Raw genomic sequence first — 22,885 nt, 5'->3', positions numbered from 1 at the left:
CTAAGGGGGTGCAGTTGATGACTGAAGCCATTAGGGATGTTTTGCATATTACTGAGAAGGTACCTGAGCCGGAAGAGGAATCTTATTTTACAGAAAATAAGAAATCCTCTCTCACCTTCCCTATTTCTACAGAGCTGAACTCTTTATTTGAAAAATCCTGGGAAAACCCAGAGAAAAAATTCCAGATCCCTAAAAGAATTCTCATTGCTTTCCCTTTCCCTGAAGAGGATAGAAAGAAATGGGAAACTCCACCTATAGTAGATGCTTCTGTATCTAGGTTGTCTAAAAAGGTGGTTTTACCTGTCTTTGGTTCAACCGCCCTAAAGGAGTCGGCCGACCGCAAGATTGAAACTATGCTCAAATCTATATACACTGCCACAGGCGTGGCTTTAAGGCCCACTATTGGTCAGAACAGATGTTATTGTCCCAGTTCCACCTCACCTACACCACATGGGTTATTATTCCAACCTGTTTGTGGTACTGAAACCGAATGGTTCGGTAAGGCCTTTTTTAAACCTAAAGTTATTGAACCCCTACTTAAAGGAATTCAAATTCAAGATGGAATCTCTGAGAGCGGTGATCTCAGGTCTGCAGGAAGGGGAATTCCTATTATCCCTGGATATCAAGGATGCGTACCTTCACATTCCGATCTGGCCGCCTCACCAGGCTTATCTCAGATTTGCACTGTTGGATTGTCACTATCAGTTCCAAGCGCTGCCGTTTGGCCTCTCCACAGCACCAAGGGTGTTCACCAAGGTCATGGCAGAGATGATGTTACTCCTCCGCAGGCAAGGAGTGGACATAATTCCATATCTGGACGATCTCCTGATAAAAGCGTCTTCCAGGGAGTGGCTGTTGCATACTACTCCAGGATCATGGGTGGATCCTCAACCTCCCAACGTCACATTTGGAACCGACAAGGAGACTGCCCTTCCTGGGGATGATTCTCGACACGGAAGTGCAGAGAGTATTTCTACTGGTGGAGAAAGCGTTGGTGATCCAATCAATGTTACGGGATGTCCTGAAGCCAGCCCGAGTATCGGTTCATCAGTGCATTCGCCTTCTGGGGAAGATGGTAGTCTCCTACGAGGCTCTTCAGTATGGAAGACTCCATGCGAGGTTCTTCCAGCTGGATCTCCTAGATAAGTGGTCGGGATCACACCTTCACATGCACCAGCGGATACGCCTGTCGCCAAAAGCCAGAATTTCACTCTTCTGGTGGCTGCAAACTTCTCACCTACTCGAGGGCCGCAGGTTCGGGATTCAGAATTGGATCCTTCTAACCACGGATGCAAGTCTCAGAGGTTGGAGAGCAGTCACCCAAGGGGAAACTTTCCAAGGAAAGTGGTCAAGTTTGGAATCAATCCTTTCCGATAAACATTCTGGATCTATTGGCCGTGTACAATGGCCTCCTACAAGCGGCACATCTTCTGCAAGATCAGGCCATTCAGGTTCAATCGGACAGTGTGACAGCAGTGTCCTACATAAACCGACAGGGCGGAACAAAGAGCAGAGCGGCAATGACAGAGGTAACAAGAATCCTCCTCTGGGCAGAAAAGTGCGCGGTGGCACTATCAGCAGTCTTCATTCCGGGAGTGGACAACAGGGAAGCCGACTTCCTCAGCAGACACGATGTCCATCCAGGAGAATGGGGCCTCAGAGGTGACAAGCCGTTGGGGTGTACCTCAAGTAGACATGATGGCCTCTCGCTTCAACAAGAAGCTTCGCAGGTACTGCTCCAGGTCGAGAGACCCACAGGCAGTGGCGGTGGATGCACTGGTAACTCCGTGGGTGTTCCAGTCAGTGTACAGTATGTGTTCCCTCCACTTCCACTCATCCCAAGAATTCTCAAGCTAATAAAAAGAACAAGAGTTCAGACTGGCCAAGGAGGGCCTGGTACGCGGATCTTCTGGAGTTACTCCTGGAGGATCTGAGGCCTCTTCGCGAGGACCTTCTTCAACAGGGGCCGTTCGCTTATCAAGACTTACCGCGGCTACGTTTGACAGCATGGAGGTTGAATGCCAGATCTTAGCTCGGAAGGGCATTCCGAAAAAAGTCATTCCTACCCTAATTCATGCTAGGAAGGGAGTTACGTCTAAACATTACCATCACATTTGTAAAAAGTATGTGTCTTGGTGTGACTCCAAGAAGTATCCAATGGTGGAGTTTCAACTAGGACGGTTTCTCTTCTTTCTACAGGCTGGTGTGGATGTGGTCTTACGCTTGGGCTCCATTAAAGTCCAGATATCGGCCTTGTCCATTTTCTTCCAGAAACAATTGGCTGCCCTCCCTGAGGTTCAGACTTTCTTGAAAGGGGTTCTGCACATCCCTCCTCCCTTTGTGCCTCCTACGGCACCTTGGGATCATAATGTGGTGCTGCAGTTCCTGCAATCGGATTGGTTCGAACCTTTGCAGGAGGTGGACGTCAAGTTTCTTACTGTTAGCATTGGCATCTGCTAGACGTGTGTCTGAATTGGGGGCTTTGTCTTGCAAGAGCCCCTATTTGATTTTCCATGAAGATAGGGCTGAGCTCAGAAGGCGTCAGCAGTTTCTTCCTAAGGTTGTGTCAGCTTTTCATATCAACCAACCTATTGTGGTGCCAGTGGCTACTGACTCCTCAATTACCTCAAAGTCCTTGGATGTAGTGAGGGCTTTGACAATTTATGTGAAGAGATCCTCTCGTCACAGGAAGTCGGATGCTTTGTTCGTCCTTTATGATCCCAACAAGATTGGGTGTCCTGCTTTTAAGCAGACTATTTCTCATTGGATCAGGTTTACTATCCAACAAGCTTATTCTACGGCAGGCTTGCCGTGTCCAAAATCTGTTAAGGCCCACTCTACTCATAAAGTGGGTTCTTCCTGGGCGGCTGCCCGGGGTGTCTCAGCTTTACAGCTTTGCCGAGCAGCTATTTGGTCTGGGTCGAACATGTTTGCTAAGTTCTACAAGTTCGATACTTTGGCCTATGAGGACCTAAAGTTTGGTCAATCTGTTCTGCAGGAACATCAGCACTCTCCCTCACGTACTGGGAGCTTTGGTACATCCCCATGGTACTAATGTGGACCCCAGCATCCTCTAGGACGCAAGCGAAAATAGGATTTTAATTACCTACCGGTAAATCCTTTTCTCGTAGTCCGTAGATGATGCTGGGCGCCCGCCCATTGCTTCATATTCCTGCATTGTTACTTGGTTCAGTATTGTTGTTTCAGCCATTGCTGATTTGTTCCAAGTTGGTTAGCTTGGCTTTCCTTTTTGTTATTTGTAAGCTGGTGTGAATCTCACCACTATCTGTGTATTTCCTTCTCTCGAAGTATGTCCGTCTCCTCGGGCACAGTTTCTAGACTGAGTCTGGTAGGAGGGGCATAGAGGGAGGAGCCAGCCCACACTATTAAATTCTTAAAGTGCCAGTGGCTCCCAAAGGACTCGTCTATACCCCATGGTACTAATGTGGACCTCAGCATCCTCTGCGGACTACGAGAAAAGTATTTACCGGTAGGTAATTAAAATCCTATTTTTTGAAATTACTAGTTGAATAAAAAATTACATTAACTTAAATAACATCCGTTAGTTTCCCTTTAAAGTTAAATTGCAGTCTTCTTTCCTATAGTAATCCAAATAAAATTGTCAATAATGTACAGTAAATAGACTGGAATTTCATATGATAAAGCCACAACATAATGAGGGGTCAAGACACAATCAGCTAATAAGAAGCAGTTAGGTAGTGGTACGAATAGTCATCAGTATCTCTGGGTATTGTTTTACCAACCCTACAGCAACCATCTCCTACAGATACACCTCCTAACATACAGTACATATCTGCAGATACATCCTCATCTAATTACAGTATCTCACAATTAAGTGAACATGCCCCTACTGTGTATGATTTATGCTTGCTCACCCCTGCCCGCCACCGGCTCCCCACCTGTAGGGGAAGGTAAGTCATGGATAAGCAAACATATAAATACAAACATTTGCATACGCATTTTTAGTGTGCATGCACAGTACAGAAGTATATTATATGTAAAAGCACCAAACACTAAATGAGCAGCTTTGTGTGTAAAATAACTATTTTACTAATTAGATATTTTTTCCCCCCAGAAACGCTCTATGGTAATGTTGACTGTGTAGAAGAGCGGCATAGACACCGGTTTGAGGCAAGTAATAGCAAATGGACTTTTTGTTGCGTTTTTCACTTATACAAATGAAAAATAATATACAGTAGATGATCATAAAATGTAATTAATTAATCTGAATAAAAGAACAAAATAGTTTATATTACTATATTACTAAGCAATAACATTGACAAATGAAATAGAAACTATCAACCATTGCTAGAAATTGAGCAAAAAAAGAATGTACCACCCACTCAGTGCTTTTTCTGTAGGAAAAAAAATCACAACTTTACATGTTATTCCTCAAAAACCTGACCACTTATCAAAATCCTGCGACCTTATTGCACATCTACTGAATGAACCTGAACCATCACAATCAGTGTTGTCATTTCAGAGTAGTTGCTCTCACTAAAAAATTGCTTAGCAGATTAAATATATATAAAAGTACTTCAAGAATTTAAGTGAATGTCATGAGTGTGACTAGGGACGTAACAGTAAATATTGCAACGGCAATGAAATGTTGATTCTTTAACAAATATTTGAAGCCTAAAATGGTGTGTACGTAATGTTACTTATACCCCTTTTACACCGCCAGCATCTAACACGTGTTATTGCACATGAACGGGCATAACCCGTGTTGCTGGTTGGTGTAAAAGGGCCGAGTTGGAATAATCCAGGTCGAGTGACCCGGTATTCCAACTCTGTTAGTTTGTAGGGTTGAACACAGGTTCAACCTGGCAAACTGTGCAGTGTAAACGGTAGCCGGGTCGCATTGACCCGGCTTCTTGTTCACAGTGATGTACAGTCGGTGCTTGGAGATCATGTGATCTCCAAGCGCCGCCCCCACTGCATCACCGTTGATGTCAACAATCTAGCAATATGCTGGGTTGGAGACTTCAATGGGAAAGGGGGTGTTACAATCCTGAGCACTCATGTTTTGTTATTGTTATAATTACCTTTGCTTTAGTTTGTGGAACTAACTCCTGCATAGTTGTCTCCCAGTGCCTTTGCTCCTGCACTCAGCAACTGACTTCACAGGTGTCTGGATTCTGTAATTACAGCTCGTTACCTGAAAACTACTATTCAGCTTGTCAGCCTGCTCAGTCTGCACTGCAGCTGCATGTTATATCAATTACTGGGGGCCTGTCTGGTGCTCACAACTGATTGGTCCATCCTGTTCTTTTAAGCCTCTCAATCCCAAGAAGCTTTGCCAGTTATAGCTACTCCATGTGGTGTTCTGCTCTCTGGTTCCTCCCTGGTCTCAGTTCATCTGTCCAGTGGGTATTGCCTTGTTCCAGTATTGAACTCCAGCTTCAACATCTTGCTGACGACTTTAGTCTGCCGACTGCCGTTACCCTGTCTCCGAATGTCTGCACCCCAATCCGTCTGTGTGCCGCTACCTCCTGTGTCACCCCTGGAGTGCCTGCTGCTGTTCCATCTCCACAGCCCCAGCGTACCATCTGGCCGTGTGCACCCTGCCACCTTCTCCAGTTCCTGTTTGTTCCTGTGTATCCCTGCGGCTGATCATATACAACACCTCTACCATAACTCTAGTCCAATTCAGGTATCAAGTGACCCAGACAGGGGGCCGCGACCTGCACGTCGGAAGCCGCGAAGCCCATATCCCCTTGCGGGGTTCCCTGGTGAAAACCTTCCGGCGTGTTAGACTCCGCGCCTCTGTTCTGGGTAACGTCAACCACTTGGTACCTGATCCCGAATTCCGGATTCTGCACCAGTTCCTGACATTATAACTGGCCCACCACTTCCTGGGCATGGACCCGTCACAGCAAAATCCGGCTCAAATCTTGGCTGGTCAAATACAAAATTTGACGCAGCAACTGCAAGATCTAAAGCTCCGAGTTTCCACCCAGGAAGAAACTAGCAGGTCATTGGTTGTAACCAGACCTCCTGGGCCTGAACCAAAGCTGCATCTTCCAGATCGGTTTACAGGTGACCGGAAACTGTTCCAGAATTTCCGTGATAGCTGCAAGCTATATTTCAGACTCCGGCCATTATCGTCTGGTTCTGAGGCTCAGCGAGTAGGTATCATCATCTGCCTCCTGCAGGGAGAACCCCAGTCCTGGGCGTTCGGATTGAAAACGGAGAATCCCGCCTTGCACACAGTGGATGCCTTTTTTAGTTCCCTAGGAATTCTTTATGATGACCCGGACCGAGCAGCTTCTGCAGAGGCTCACTTACGAGCCCTGAGACAAGGGAAAAACACGGCCGAGGTATACTGCACTGATTTTCGCAGATGGGCAGGTGATAGTGGTTGGAATGACCCAGCCCTCCGAAGTCAGTTCCGCTTAGGCCTCACTGAGCAAGTTAAAGACTACCTTGTCCAGTATTCTACTCCTGAAACCCTGGACAAGCTCATGCAGTTAGCAATTCGAGTAGATCGTCGGATCAGGGAACGGAGGATGGAGAAAGGTGGAGGGTCACCATCTCCCTCAGCAGTAGCCTTGGAAGAAGCCGAAGATTCCAGTGAACCCATGCAGATTGGGGCCTTTCGTCTTTCTGCTCAGGAAAAATCTCGTAGGCGATCGATGGTCCTATGCTTATATTGTGGAGCAAAGGGTCATTTTGCTAATGTTTGCACCCTGAAGTCGGGAAAAGACAAGACCCAGGGGTAAAAGGGGAGTTACTCCTGGGTCTGGCTGGAATCTCTCCAAAAAATTCAGTCTTGCTTCCAGTTCAAATTAGTCTACCTACTCAGCAAGTTGCAGTCAAGACTTTTGTTGATTGTGGTGCAGCTGCCAACTTTATGGATATCTCTTTCGCCCGGTCCTAGAACATTCCTATACTAAAGATGAAGCCTTCTATGACTATTTGTGGCCTTGATGGTAACCCCCTCCTCAGTGGGCAAGTGTCTCAGCAAACTCCTCCTGTTCATTTAACTACTGGTCTTCTGCATTCGGAGAAGATTATTTTCCTCCTTGTCAATTGCCCCATGGCCTCCATAGTCCTAGGGCTTCCATGGTTGAAATCCCATAATCCATCCATCTGCTGGAAGACGGGAGAACTCTTACAGTGGGGAACAGAATGTACAGGAAGATGTCTGTCCTTGCCAGTGCGATGCTCTCAAGTTATACCAGAGGGGCTACCGACTCCATATCATTCATTTGCGGATGTCTTCTCCAAGAAAGAGGCGGATACTCTTCCCCCACATCGACCTTATGACTGTGCCATCAGTCTGGTATCCGAAGATAAATTACCTAAGGGTAGATTATATGCTCTTTCTTTGCCAGAAACTAAAGCCATGAAAAACTATATTCAGGAGAACCTAAGCAAAGGGTTTATTCGTCCCTCAAAATCACCAGTAGGAGCAGGATTCTTCTTTGTGGCAAAAAAGGACGGCTCCTTACGTCCATGCATTGACTATAGAGGACTCAACAAAATCACTGTTAAGAATTCTTATCCTTTGCCTTCGATTTCCGTGTTGTTAGATCAACTCCGGATGGCGGAAATCTTCTCTAAAATTGTTCTTCGGGGGGCATATAACCTCATACGAATTAAGGCCGGTGACGAGTGGAAGACGGCCTTCAACACTCATTCTGGGCATTATGAATACCTTGTTATGCCATTTGGATTGTCAAATGCTCCTGCCGTCTTCCAAGATTTTATCAATGATGTGCTCCGAGAATTCCTGGGAAAATTTGTTGTGGTCTACTTGGATGACATCCTGATATATTCACGGTCACTGGAGCAGCATCGAGTCCATGTCCAGATGGTGTTGCAAAAGCTCCGGGAGCACCATCTATATGCCAAGTTAGAAAAATGTGAATTCGAAGTGAAGGAAGTCGCTTTCTTAGGATACATCATCTCTCCCAAGGGGTTCTCCATGGATCCCAATAAGCTTCAAGCAATTCAAGATTGGGCACAACCTACTAACCTTAAAGCTATACAACGCTTTCTTGGGTTCGCTAAGTATTACAGGAGATTTATTCGTTCATTTTCAGACATTGTTGCACCTATTGTTGCTTTGACCAAGAAAGGTGCGGATCCGTCACATTGGTCACCTTCAGCTCTACAAGCTTTTCTCAAGTTAAAAAAAGCATTTATATCTGCACCTGTTCTTAGTCATCCAAATCCTGACCTGCCTTTTGTTATGGAAGTGGATGCTTCTGAAGTGGGAGTGGGAGCAGTCCTATCACAGAAAGATCCAGTGGATTCTAAACTTCACCCGTGCTCTTTTCTGTCCAGAAAGTTCTCTCCTGCCGAAGCCAACTATGATGTTGGAAATCGTGAACTGCTTGCTATCAAGTGGGCTCTAGAAGAATGGAGGCACTGGTTGGAAGGGGCGAGACACGTGATTACAATCCTCACTGACCATAAAAACTTATCCTATATTGAGTCAGCCGAGAGACTGAATCCAAGACAGGCACGATGGGCATTATTCTTCACTAGATTCAACTATGTGATCTCCTATCGGCCAGGATCGAAGAATCTTAAAGCAGATGCCTTGTCACAAAGCTTCCTTCTAATTCAAAATTCATCCTGCTCTTCTGAACCAATTATTCCTGTTTCCAATATCCATGCTGGTCTTGCTCAAGATTTAGTCTCCCAGATTCAAGCCAAACAGTCTCTTGCACCCATGGGGACTCCCTCAGGACTCCTCTTTGTCCCTAAAGAGTACAGGAAAGCAGTTTTATCTGAATTTCATGTAAAAAGAATCTCTGGGCATCCAGGGATTTCTAAGACTCTGGATTTATTGTCTCGCTCAGTTTGGTGGCCTTCTATGTATCAAGATGTTAGAGAGTTCATTCTTGCTTGTGAGATCTGTGCTCAACATAAAACTCCTCGTAAAGCTCCCATGGGACATCTTACGCCTCTTACGGTTCCCTCAAGACCTTGGTCCCATATTTCTATGGACTTTGTGGTTGATCTTCCCAAGTCATCGGGGTACAATACCATTTGGGTTGTGGTAGACCGGTTCAGTAAGATGGCTCACTTTGTTCCTCTTCGCAAGCTCCCCAGTGCCAGGGAATTGGCAACCTTGTTTATCCAACATATCTTTAAATTACATGGATTACCACAGGACATCGTCTCCGACAGAGGAACTCAGTTTATTGCTCAATTCTGGCGAGCTTTCTGTTCAGCCTTGGATATTAATCTTAGTTTGTCCTCTGGTTATCATCCGCAATCCAATGGACAGACTGAGCGAGTGAACCAGTCTCTTGAATAGTATCTCCGTTGTTATGTTTCCAAGTACCATAACGATTGGGTGGACCATCTGAAATTTGCTGAATTTGCATATAATAATTCCAGTCACTCTTCTTCATCCATGTCACCCTTCTTTTGTCTCTCTGGGTTCCATCCTAGGTCTAACGCTTTTGACATCCTGCAGCAACAGACTTCTTCCCTTGATCCTGTAACTCGTCTGAGGAAAATTTGGAGGAGAGTACGTCTGGCACTCAACCAAGTCTCTGTTCGTTCCAAACAATTTGCTGACAGACGACGAAGACCTTGTACTTTTAAAGTGGGTGACATGGTGTGGCTGTCCACTCGAAATATCAAGTTACGCCAGCCCTCTCAAAAATTTGGGCCTAGGTTTATTGGTCCATTCCGGATTATTAGACAGATTAATCCAGTAGCCTTTCGACTCCTTTTACCAAAATCACTTAAGATCAATAACACTTTCCACTGTTCCTTGTTGAAACCAGCATTTGTGTCCCAGAGATTTAGAAGATCTCCTTCCAGAAGGCCTGCCACTGTGTTAGTCCAAGGTCACAAGGAGTTTGTTGTGGAAAAAATTCTGGATTCCAAGTTCAGGAGGGGTCAAGTTCATTTCCTCGTGCATTGGAAGGGTTACGGTCCGGAAGAGAGAACCTGGGTACCAGAGCGGTTTCTTCATGCACCCAGACTTAAGAGGTCTTTCTTCTGTGAATTTCCGGATAAGCCTGTTTCTAGGGGTTCTTAACCCCTCTTCAAGGGGGGGGGGGGGGGGGGGGTACTGTTACAATCCTGAGCACTCATGTTTTGTTATTGTTATAATTACCTTTGCTTCAGTTTGAGGAACTACAGGTCACAGCTAACTCCTGCATAGTTGTCTCCCAGTGCCTTTGCTCCTGCACTCAGCAACTGACTTCACAGGTGTCTGGATTCTGTAATTACAGCTTGTTACCTGAAAACTACTATTCAGCTTGTCAGCCTGCTCAGTCTGCACTGCAGCTGCATGTTATATCAATTACTGGGGGCATGTCTGGTGCTCACAACTGATTGGTCCAGCCTGTTCTTTTAAGCCTCTCAATCCCAAGAAGCTTTGCCAGTTATAGCTACTCCATGTGGTGTTCTGCTCTCTGGTTCCTCTCTGGTCTCAGTTCATCTGTCCAGTGGGTATTGCCTTGTTCCAGTATTGAACTCCAGCTTCAACATCTTGCTGACGACTTTAGTCTGCCGACTGCCATTACCCTGTCTCCAAGTGTCTGCACCCCAGTCCGTCCGTGTGCCGCTACCTCCTGTGTCACCCCTGGAGTGCCTGCTGCTGTTCCATCTCCACAGCCCCAGCGTACCATCTGGCCGTGTGCACCCTGCCACCTTCTCCAGTTCCTGTTTGTTCCTGTGTGTCCCTGCGGCTGATCATATACAACACCTCTACCATAACTCTAGTCCAGTTCAGGTATCAAGTGACCCAGACAGGGGGCCGGGACCTGCACGTCGGAAGCCGCGAAGCCCATATCCCCTTGCAGGGTTCCCTGGTGAAAACCTTTCGGCGTGTTAGGCTCCGCGCCTCTGTTCTGGGTAACGTCAACCACTTGGTACCTGATCCCGGATTCTGCACCAGTTCCTGACAGGGGGCTGATGCGGGTCACAGCCTGGTAGTACCCGTGTCAGACTCCCGGCTGTGACCCGCGATATTTAGTATAAAAGCAGTATTATTCTCTGTTTTATACTCCTGGTGGCCTTCCCCTACGATCATCAAGATATGGTTTATAGCCTAGTAATTACTGAATACCCTATTCTCTTGTCAGGAGCCAGTTAACCTACCAGTATATTTTTGGCGTGTGGGAGGAAACCAACGCAAGCACAGGGAAAATATACAAACTCCACACATTTAGAACAATGGTGGGAATTGAACCCAAGTCCTCAGTGCTGTGAGGCAGTTATGCTAACCATTAAACCATCTGTGCTGCCCATTTTAATTATGCAAATATTAAGTAGCTGATAATCTTTATTTTACAATTTTTGTGCCGTATCAGTTTAGCATACTTGTCTACCTTCCCAGAATGTCCAGGAGGCTCTCGAAAATAGGGTGGCCCTCCCAGCCACCCAGAATGGTGGGCAAGTTTCCCGCATTTGCTGGCAGCCTCCCACACACCCCCTCGGCCACCCACAGCAGAAAACAAGTGGGCCATATGAGGGTGATATGATGACGTGATTCGCGCTGAAACGCGCCATCCTAGCTCCGCCTCTGCTATACAGTGCCTGTTTTCGCTGCACTGTTCAGCGGGGGCGAGGCCATGGTGACGCGATCGTGATGCTACTCCCCAAGACTGCCAACTTTCCCCTCCGGCTACACCTTGAACAGCTTACATTGCCGCCGGCCACACCACTATTAGACTACCACTCTGCCACCTCCCGGAGAAGGGTGCAGAAAGGTAGGCACCTATGCAGCATAGAAGTAACTTGGTAACCGCCTGTTCCGTGTTGCCATTATACAGCAAAAACAAAGAAAATTACAATAAAGCGCTCACTGGAATATAATAGTAAACCTCCAATTGCAGCGTGTTAATTCAAGAACGTACAGTATAACACTAATTTTCCATGGGCATGACTCCTTCTGTGGGTGTTAACAGTTACAGATAAAATATGAGTATTGCAATGATAGGACATTATCATTGCCGTGCTACAGACAAATGACATCAGCAAATTGTTAGAATTTGTTTGCCAAAAAAAAAACAATTGTGCATAGGAAAAAGGTTTTAAACTAAATAAATAAAAGTTCTATTAGGCCTTGGAACGTAAGTGTCCAATTAATCCATTATTCCTCACAGTAAGATGTTTACTATTAAAAGAATACACAGAGGTTATAACGTTCTTGTTTAGACAATATCCTTGAAACATTTATATTTGAAATGCTTTTATTTAATATGTGAGAACACAAAGCAGGACTGTATATCTTGTATTATTAGCATGTATAACAGTAACAATGGAAAAAATGAAACGACCATGTTTTGGTCGACAGTCATTAGGTTGACCACTATTGGTCGACATTGGCATGGTCAACATGGTCAAATGGTCGACACGTGAAAGGTCGACACATGAAAAGGTCGACATGAGTTTTTTTTTAAACTTTTTTGGGTGTTGTTTTCTACGTAAAGTGACGGGGAACCCCAATTAGTGCACCGCGTCCCCTCGCATGGCTCGCTTCACTTGCCATGCTTCAGGCAAGGTGCCTCGCTCCGCTCCCGCTGGTGCTCGGCACAGATTACTGTTCCCAATCGTAGTCCACGTGGATCGTAAAGTATGGAAAAGTTCCCCAAAAGAAAAAAATGTGAATAACTCACGTCAACCTTTTCATGTGTCGACGTTTCATGTGTCGACCATTTTCATGTGCCGACCATGTGTCCATGTCGACCATGTCAATGTCGACCAATAGTGGTCGACCTAATGACTGTCGACCGTAACATGGTCGACCATCCATACGGATACCATCTGGAGGCGTAACCAGTATTGTGCCTGTAAAACCACTTCCTCAGAGACTTTGGCCCTCATTACGAGTTGATCGCTTGCTAGCTACTTTTAGCAGCCGTGCAAATGTATAGTCGCCGCCCAAGGGGGAGTGTGTTTTCGCTTTGCAAAAGTGCGAACGCCCGTGCAGCCGAGCGGTACACAAACATTTTATGCAAAAGAAGACCAGCCCTGTAGTTACTTATTCTGTGCGATGATTGCTGCTACGAAGGTCCCGGAATTGACATCAGATACCCGCCCTGCAAACGCATGGACACGCCTGCATTTTTCAAAACACTCCCAGAAAACAGTCAGTTGACACCCATAAATTCCCACTTCCTGTCAATCTCTTTGCGATTGGCTGTGTGCGAATGGAATCGTCGTTAGAAGCATTGCAAAACAACGATGCTCTTTGTACCCATACGCCACACGTGCGTATTGCAGCTCATATGCATGCGTAGTTTTGCCTTTTTTTTAAATGATTGTTACGCAGCGAACAACGGCAGCTAGTGATCAACTCGGAATGAGGGCCATTAACTCTTTGTTGTGCATAGATATATGCCAAAATCTGAAAATTACAATGTTCAAAAATGATTCAATTATTCAAAAATATTACTATTCATTTATCTAGATCAATGAGATAGCAATTATTTCTCTTATAATTAAAGTGATGTGAATAAATCAAAGGGATAAAAAAAACATGGATGTCAGGTATATTAATATGTACAATTTATTTAAAATACAAATATACATAAAAATGAATCACAGTTACCGATCTGTATAAGATTTTACAGTAGCTTAATTCATATAAAACATTTAGTACGATTAAATGTTATTACACATTAATCAAGCCAAAAGTATTCTGGATACACTGCTTTCTTTTCAATTCAATTAGTAACTTTTTAGAATGCATGCAGATCAAGTGTTCACTTTGTATCAATTTGTTTCACATGAGTCAGTGTGAACCACTCTGCTGCTCACATGTCAGAACCCAAATTATAAGAAACACTGTTGCAGTTCCTCTATTTTTCAACTTTCAAGTAAAAATCCAGTTTATGGACAAAGGGCCTAATTCCGAGTTGATCGCAGCAGGAATTTTGTTAGCATGTGGGCAAAACCATGTGCACTGCAGGTGGGGCAGATATAACATGTGCAGAGAGAGTTAGATTTGGGTGGGGTGTGTTCAAACTGAAATCTAAATTGCAGTGAAAAAATAAAGCAGCCAGTATTTACCCTGCCCCCCCCCCCACCTGCAGTGCACATGGGCCCTCATTCCGAGTTGTTCGCTCGGTATTTTTCATCGCATCGCAATGAAAATCCGCTTAGTACGCATGCGCAATGTTCGCACTGCGACTGCGCCAAGTAACTTTGCTATGTAGAAAGTAATTTTACTCACGGCTTTTTCATCGCTCCGGCGATCGTAATGTGATTGACAGGAAATGGGTGTTACTGGGCGGAAACACGGCGTTTCAGGGGCGTGTGGCTGAAAACGCTACCGTTTCCGGAAAAAACGCAGGAGTGGCCGGAGAAACGGTGGGAGTGCCTGGGCGAACGCTGGGTGTGTTTGTGACGTCAACCAGGAACGACAAGCACTGAACTGATCGCACAGGCAGAGTAAGTCTGAAGCTACTCTGAAACTGCTAAGTAGTTAGTAATCGCAATATTGCGAATACATCGGTCGCAATTTTAAGAAGCTAAGATTCACTCCCAGTAGGCGGCGGCTTAGCGTGTGTAACTCTGCTAAATTCGCCTTGCGACCGATCAACTCGGAATGAGGGCCATGGTTTTGCCCAATTGCTAACAAACTTGCTGCTGCGATCAACTCAGAATTACGGGGGTCATTCCGAGTTGTTCGCTCGCAAGCTGATTTTTGCAGATTTGCTCACGCTAAGCCGCCGCCTACTGGGAGTGAATCTTAGCTTCTTAAAATTGCGAACGATGTATTCGCAATATTGCGATTACACACCTCGTAGCAGTTTCTGAGTAGCTCCAGACTTACTCGGCATCTGCGATCAGTTCAGTGCTTGTCGTTCCTGGTTTGACGTCATAAACACACCCAGCGTTCGCCCAGACACTCCCCCGTTTCTCCAGCCACACCTGCGTTTTTTCCGGAAACGGTAGCGTTTTTCCCCACACGCCCATAAAACGGCCTGTTTCCGCCCAGTAACACCCACTTCCTGTCAATCACATTACGATCGCCAGAACGATGAAAAAGCCGTGAGTAAAATTCCTAACTGCATAGCAAATTTACTTGGCGCAGTCGCAGTGCGAACATTGCGCATGCGCACTAAGCGGAAAATCGCTGCGATGCGAAGATTTTTACCGAGCGAACAACTCGGAATGACCACCTGCCTCCAAAGTGCGCTATACAGGGTGATTCACAAGTCACAGTACACCCAGGGCCGTCTTTTCGTATGGGCTCAATGGGCTCTTGCCCAAGGGCCCCAGGAGTATAAGGGCCCGAGGCTCTTTCCAGGGGTACCAGATTTTTGAAAATCGGCCCTAGGAAACCAGAGATATCCGACTTCAAAGCAGTGATCCCCCTCTGAGCCTGTTAATTGCTCTTCCCAGCCAGATATCTCGGGCTCTGTATGACTTAGAGTTTTTATGAGGGTATACTCCAAAAGCTGTAACTCTCCACTTTCACTGGACACTGACAGCTTGTCTCTACTATGCCCAGAACCAGAGATATCAGCCTTCCAGCAGCTGGTCCCTGCTCCAGCTCCACACGCCTAATATGCAGTTTTATACACTGCTCAAAAAAATAAAGGGAACACTAAAATAATACATCCTAGATCTGAATGAATGAAATACTCTTATTAAATACTTTGTTCTTTACATAGTTGAATGTGCTGACAACAAAATCACACAAAAATGATCAATGAAAATCAAATTTATTAACCCATGGAGGTCTGGATTTGGAGTCACACTCAAAATTAAAGTGGAAAAACACACTACAGGCTGATCCAACTTTGATGTAATGTCCTTAAAACAAGTCAAAATGAGGCTCAGCAGTGTGTGTGGCCTCCACGTGCCTGTATGACCTCCCTACAATGCCTGGGCATGCTCCTGATGAGGTGGCGGATGGTCTCCTGAGGGATCTCCTTCCAGACCTGGACTAAAGCATCCGCCAACTCCTGGACAGTCTGTGGTGCAACGTGGCGTTGGTGGATGGAGCGAGACATGATGTCCCAGATGTGCTCATTTGGATTCAGGTCTGGGGAACAGGCGGGCCAGTCCATAGCATTAATGCCTTCGTCTTGCAGGAACTGCTGACACACTCCAGCCACATGAGGTCAAGCATTGTCTTGCATTAGGAGGAACCCAGGGCCAACCGCACCAGCATATGGTCTCACAAGGGGTCTGAGGATCTCATCTCGGTACCTAATGGCAGTCAGGCTACCTCTGGCGAGCCCATGGAGGGCTGTGCGGCCCCCCAAAGAAATGCCCCCACACCATTACTGACCCACTGCCAAACCGGTCATGCTGGAGGATGTTGCAGGCAGCAGAACGTTCTCCTTGGCATCTCCAGACTCTATCACGTCTGTCACATGTGCTCAGTGAGAACCTGCTTTCATCTGTGAAGAGCACAGGGCGCCAGTGGCGAATTTACCAATCTTGATGTTCCTGGCAAATGCCAAATGTTCTGCACGGTGTTGGGCTGTAAGCACAACCCCCACCTGTGGACGTCGGGCCCTCATACCACCCTCATGGAGTCTGTTTCTGATCGTTTGAGTAGACACATGCACATTTGTGGCTTGCTGGAGGTCATTTTGCAGGGCTCTGGCAGTGCTCCTCCTGTTCCTCCTTGCACAAAGGCGGAGGTAGCGGTCCTGCTGCTGGGTTGTTGCTCTCCTACGGCCTCCTCCACGTCTTCTGATGTACTGGCCTGTCTTCTGGTAGCGCCTCCATGCTCTGGACACTACGCTGACAGACACAGCAAACCTTCTTGCCACAGCTCGCATTGATGTGCCATCCTGGATGAGCTGCACAACCTGAGCCACTTGTGTGGGTTGTAGGGAGGTCATACAGGCACGTGGAGGCCACACACACTACTGAGCCTCATTTTGACTTGTTTTAAGGACATTACATCAAAGTTGGATCAGCCTGTAGTGTGTTTTTCCACTTTAATTTTGAGTGTGACTCCAAATCCAGACCTCCATGGGTTAATAAATTTGATTTCCATTGATCATTTTTGTGTGATTTTGAAGTCAGCACATTCAACTGTGTAAAGAACAAAGGCCCTCATTCCGAGTTGATTGCTCGCAAGGCGAATTTAGCAGAGTTGCTCACGCTAAGCCTACGCCTACTGGGAGTGTATCTTAGCTTCTTAAAATTGCGACCGATGTATTCGCAATATTGCGATTACAAACTACTTAGCAGTTTCAGAGTAGCTTCAGACTTACTCGGTATCTGCGATCAGTTCAGTGCTTGTCGTTCCTGGTTTGACGTCATAAACACACCCAGCGTTCGCCCAGACACTCCCCCGTTTCTCCGGCCACTCCTGCGTTTTTTCCGGAAACGGTAGCGTTTTTATCCACACGCCCCTAAAACGCCGTGTTTCCGCCCAGTAACACCCATTTCCTGTCAATCACACTACGATCGCCGGAGCGAAGAAAAAGCCGTGAGTAAAAATACTATCTTCATTGTAAAATTACTTGGCGCAGTCGCAGTACGATTATTGCGCATGCGTACTAAGCGGAATTTCACTGCGATGCGATGAAAATTACCGAGCGAACGACTCGGAATGAGGGCCAAAGTATTTAATAAGAGTATTTCATTCATTCAGATCTAGGATGTGTTATTTTAGTGTTCCCTTTTTTTTTTGAGCAGTGTATATTCGTTGTTGGATTGCTCTGGCTCCTGAACTCTGATCCCCAAGTCCCCAGTACCTCCTGACAGGTGTCCCCAGTACCTCCTGACAGGTGAGACTCTCTAGTTTTTTTATCCCATTCAAAGCTAAGAAATCGTTTTCCAGGAACTTGAGATATATGCAGTCAAGCAAGCTGCTCTCTCACCAGAAAATGATGAATTAAACACCCCCTACCACCCTGGAAGTCATGTACCCAGACCCCTTCATTCAGCCCACTGCCATCTTCTACAGTTTAGTGTTCCCTCCGGCGCATCTGTTCAGTAAAGGAGTAATTAGCAGAAATTACTGCTCCAGGTCCTACATGCTGAGCGGAAGATAGAACACCCCCTACCGCCCGCGGGACATCAAAGCTGCTGCTGATAGCACCCTCCACCCCTACCGCTGGAGGATGGGTAGGGGCCCCAGTGTATTGCTGTGCCCAGGGGCCCCCACTGCTGTTAAGACGGCCCTGAGTACACCCTTTTGTTTCAAAAACTGTGCAGGAAATGGGAAAATTGAATACTCTAGTAAGGTATGGGTGAGGTGGGCTATCTTTTAAGGTATGTACCGAACATGGGTGCCATCTTGAAATCGGCCATCTTGAATCTAAGTCAGTTTTTTCAAATGGAAAGGGGTTCGTGTAACATGCCATACAACATCAGAATTTGCTGAACAGTTTATTGCTGCAAACAGATTTGAAATAGCAGTTATGGTTCAAAAGTTACAACACTTTTTTTTGTTGCTTTGACAAAATTTTAAATAAATTGCACACATTCAATTCCTGTGCGCTGTAGTACAATTCTTTTTTTCTTTGCACATGGTTAAACAAATAGGGTTGAGTAACCCCCATACTACTAGTCGAACAGGAATTGATTTGATGAATGCTAGTTATGTTAATAATAATCTATAAAAGTAAATATAAATATATATATATATATACAGGTTGAGTATCCCTTATCCAAAATTCTTGGGACCAGAAGTATTTTGGATATCGTATATTTCCGTATTTTGGAATAATTGCATACCATAATGAGATTTTATGGTGATGGGACCCAAGTCTAAGCACAGAATGCATTTATGTTTCATATACACCTTATACACACAGCCTGGAGGTAATTTTAGCCAATATTTTTAATAACTTTGTGCATTAAGCAAAGTGTGTGTACATCCACACAATTCATTTATGTTTCATATACACCTTATACACACAGTCAATTAATACAATATTTTTAATAACTTTGTGAATTAAACAAAGTTTGTGTACATTGAGCTATCAAAAAACAAAGGTTTCACTATCTAAGTCTCACTAAAAAAATTCCGTATTTCGGAATATTCTGTATTTCGGAATATTTGGATATGGGATACTCAACCTGTGTGTGTGTGTGTGTGTGTGTGTGTGTGTGTGTATATATATATATATATATATATATATATATATAGTCCCGCAATGGTGTGGCACTCGGCTAGATAAATGAACAATAAACCAGTCAGGTCTTACAACGTTTCAGTGCTTTATTGCACTATCGTCAGGATACAATGCACATAAATGACATTGTATCCTGACGATAGTGCAATAAAGCACTGAAACGTTGTAAGACCTGACTGGTTTATTGTTCATTTATCTAGCCGAGTGCCACACCATTGCGGGACTATATGTATACATTGGTATATGTGGAGGCACCGGCGCAGCTATTGGAGTTTTCGTGGAGTGCCGGTCTGAAATTGCTGTATATATATATATATATATATATATATATATATAAGTGCACATAAGCACATACAGTACTTTTATACAACCTCCACACAGTTAGGACTACGATGACAATTGAACACGTGACCTCAGTGCTGTGAGGCAGTAATGCTAACCATTGCAGCATATTTATACACATCTGTATTTTGCTTAAAACAAGTGGTGAGAATTATTTATTTATTACCAGTTATTTATATAGCGCACACATATTCCGCAGCGCTTTACAGAGAATATTTGGTCATTGACATCAGTCCCTGCCCCAGTGGAGCTTACAATCTATATTCCCTATCACATGTACACACACACACACATTCACACTAGGGTTAATTTTGTTGGGAGCCAATTAACCTGCCAGTATATTTTTGGGATTGTGGGAGGAAACCGGAGTACCCAGAGGGAGGCCACCCAAGTACGGGGAGAATATACAGACTCCGCACAGTTAGGGCCATGGTGGGAATCGAACCCATGACCTCAGTGCTGTGAGGCAGTAATGCTAAGCATCCGTACTGCCCAGTGCAAAGCAGTGCTAAAATTCCCCTAAAATTATATGGGAGTAGTGTTTATGTGAACAGCAGAAAAGAGAAAGAGAGAAAAATAAAAAAGGCAGATGGGGAAAAAGCAGAGATATGAAATGTGTACTATTCAGTGCTTTGCACAGTGCGGAGAGGAAAAGAAGGAACTAGGACCCTACAGAACACTTTGATGTACTGTATAGAATGATCCTTTAATTAATATACCCAAAAGTTTGATTTTATGTAAATATATGTATTTGTCCAATGTCCTAGGGCAGGCATGTCCAAACTGCGGCCCTCCAGCTGTTGTGAAACTACATATCCCAGCATGCCCTGACACAGTTTTGCTGTCAGAGAATGCTAAAGCTGTGTCAGGGCATGCTGGTATGTGTAGTTTCTCAACAGCTGGAGGGCCGCAGTTTGGACATGCCTGTCCTAGGGGATACTGGGATGGTATTAGTACCATGGGGTATAGATTGGTTCCATTGGAGCCTTGGCACTTTAAAAATCTTCAGTGTGTGCTGGCTCCTCCCCTCTATGCCCTTCCTACAAACTCAGTTTAGAAAAATTTGCCCAAGGAGCCGGGTGCATTCTCTGGAGCTCCAGAGCGTTTTCTTCAAAACTGTATTTTAGTTTGTTATTTTCAGGCAGCACTGGCTGGCACCAGTCTGCCTGCGTCGTAGGACTTCAACCTCTTATAGGGTTAATGGTCCAGATCCCCGCTGACAGGGCAAAGCTCCTGAGGTGTTGTTTCACATTACCCCCAGGGTGTGCGCGCACTACAACAGCATGCCGCCACCCCTAACACAGCAGTGCCGTAATTAGACATTTTAGCTCTGTTTGCAAGAAACAGCATTGGCGCCCCCCATAATATAAAAAATAGGGCCAGTGCGTGCCGTAGGCGCGCGTTAAAAATATGGGGGCGTGACTTCATGGGGAAGGGGTGTGGCCACAAATAATACCAATTCATATTACGCTGCACAGTAGTCTCCATTATTCACATTATGCCGCACAGTAGCGCCACTTACACACATTACACCAAGTAAAGCCCCTGTCACACATTATGCCAGGTAGAGTCCCATTTTACACATTATGGCAGGCAGAGTCCCCTTTTTCACATTACGGCAGGCAGAACCCCCTTTTCTCATACGTCCTAGAGGATGCTGAGGATGCTTCAAGAACCATGGGGTATAGACGGGATCCGCAGGAGACATGGGCACTTTAAGACTTTAAAAGGGGTGTGAATTGGCTCCTCCCTCTTTGCCCCTCCTCCAGACTCCAGTTAGATTATGTGCCCAGTGAGACTGGATGCACACTGAGGAGCTCTCCAGAGTTTATTAGAAAAAATACTTTGTTAGGTTTGTTTTCTGCTGCGGGGTACACTGGGCTCCACAAGGAATGGACAGTGGGGTGTAGAGTAGGATCTTGATCCGAGGCACCAACAGGCTCAAAGCTTTGATTGTTCCCAGAATGCATAGCGCCGCCTCCTATATTACCCCGCCTCCCTGCACAGGATCTCAGTTTTGTAGTTGTTGCTGCAGTAGCAGGCACTTAACAGAGGGGCTGCTCCAGGCAGCCCTAAGAAGAGCTTTTTTTCTGAGGAAAAAAGTGAAGACTTTAAGGGCAGCAGCAGTGTTACTTGTCAGTAGACATTCACGGCTGCAGCTCCGGGTCTCCCCAGCGGCGCTGTACACTACTGAGCCCTGGTTGCCGGGTAACTACAGCTGGAGGCTTCGGTTTTCTTCTTGTCAGGCACACACGACGGGGGCTCACTGGGATCGCGTGGGCGCGCTTCGGGAGATGGTAACTGGGTCCCGCTTGCGGGACCCGGTCTTTATCGCGATCCGGCGCAATTAGTGGGAGGCGGGCCGCGCACGCTGGCGGTGGACACTGTGGCAGTACAGGCGATCCACTAGATCACTAGGGCATGGGACAGGTCAGGTTTTCTCTATAAACCGTTTTATTAGAGCCCGCAGTACCCGGTGGTTTTGCCAGCAGGTGGATAGAGCTTGGACCTGAAGCCCCTCTCCCAGCCCCAGGGCGCCATTTTCTGCAAATGTTCCCGCCCTGGAGCTGCATATCTGTCTCTCGCTCACTCCCTGGCAGTGTCTGCGGCGCCATTATCCCTCAGCTCACTGTTCCTGGGAATGCTTGGGCAAATCCTCCTATGTAAAGCCGCCTGGTTGTCAGTGCTGTGACTTTACAAGACACTTAAGTATTCTACCTGCCTTTTTTAGTCAGTGTTAGTTAAGAAAGAGTACATTTAGTCAGGGTTTCCTAGTACAATTACCCTGTGATATACATCCAGTTCTTACTGTGTACTGTTATATCTATTGTTATATAGCTGTGTAAGCTAGTCCAGTGCAGTATTATTGTTAGTAATAACCTCTGCATTGTACAAACTGTGACTATTTGTGTGTGCATTTGATAGCTGAGTGGTGTCCATTTCGTGCCTTTCACTCAATCTGCTATCCCTATATTCTATAACCTGAGGGGGCTTGGTGCGTCAGGTTTTATCTAATATAGGATTTTCACAAAGATATACTGTTTTACGTATTTTTCTCTGTGATTTAGTCACCATATCTCTCCTTTATCTCTGCTGGTGCTGACTACACTGCGCAGCGGTTTGGGCTAGAGGTATCGTGCTGCTGACAAATTGTACTGTGTTACCTGATACTGCAAGTTATATCATGTCTGCTTCTGAGGGTAAAGGTTCTGGGGTTGAACACACTGCCGGTGTTGCTGAAGCCGCAGATACCTATGAGGAGAATATAGCAGCTTTGGGCTCTGGTTCTGGGGGCTCCTTCCCCCCCCAGTGGGACGGTGGCAACGGGGGCAAATAATGACCCGCCGTGGGCCGCTTTTTCCACGCTTCTGCATACGCTAGTTCATAAATTAACACCCCCTATGGGACCCCCAATTCCGGTACAACCGTTTTTGGTCCCTGCAGCTAACCCGCCGTGGGCGGACGATTTATCTGCTCAAATAAAG

General features: G+C 45.8%; 1 protein-coding gene across 3 annotated transcripts in view; it reads left to right on the top strand.

Moving 5' to 3' along the window:
* Positions 1-22,885, top strand: part of CTPS2 (CTP synthase 2) — an 848,459-nt gene that overhangs the window by 503,019 nt on the left and 322,555 nt on the right. For all 3 annotated transcript variants that reach the window (XM_063955808.1, XM_063955806.1, XM_063955807.1), the window contains one exon: positions 4,097-4,152. In XM_063955808.1, the coding sequence (XP_063811878.1) occupies positions 4,097-4,152 (56 nt within the window). The remainder of the gene's footprint in view (positions 1-4,096; positions 4,153-22,885) is intronic.

Source organism: Pseudophryne corroboree, chromosome 2, assembly GCF_028390025.1.
Source record: "Pseudophryne corroboree isolate aPseCor3 chromosome 2, aPseCor3.hap2, whole genome shotgun sequence".
Classification (NCBI taxonomy): domain Eukaryota; kingdom Metazoa; phylum Chordata; class Amphibia; order Anura; family Myobatrachidae; genus Pseudophryne; species Pseudophryne corroboree.
The sequence above is the reverse complement of the archived record's forward strand: the minus strand, read 5'-3'. Positions and strand labels throughout refer to the sequence as shown.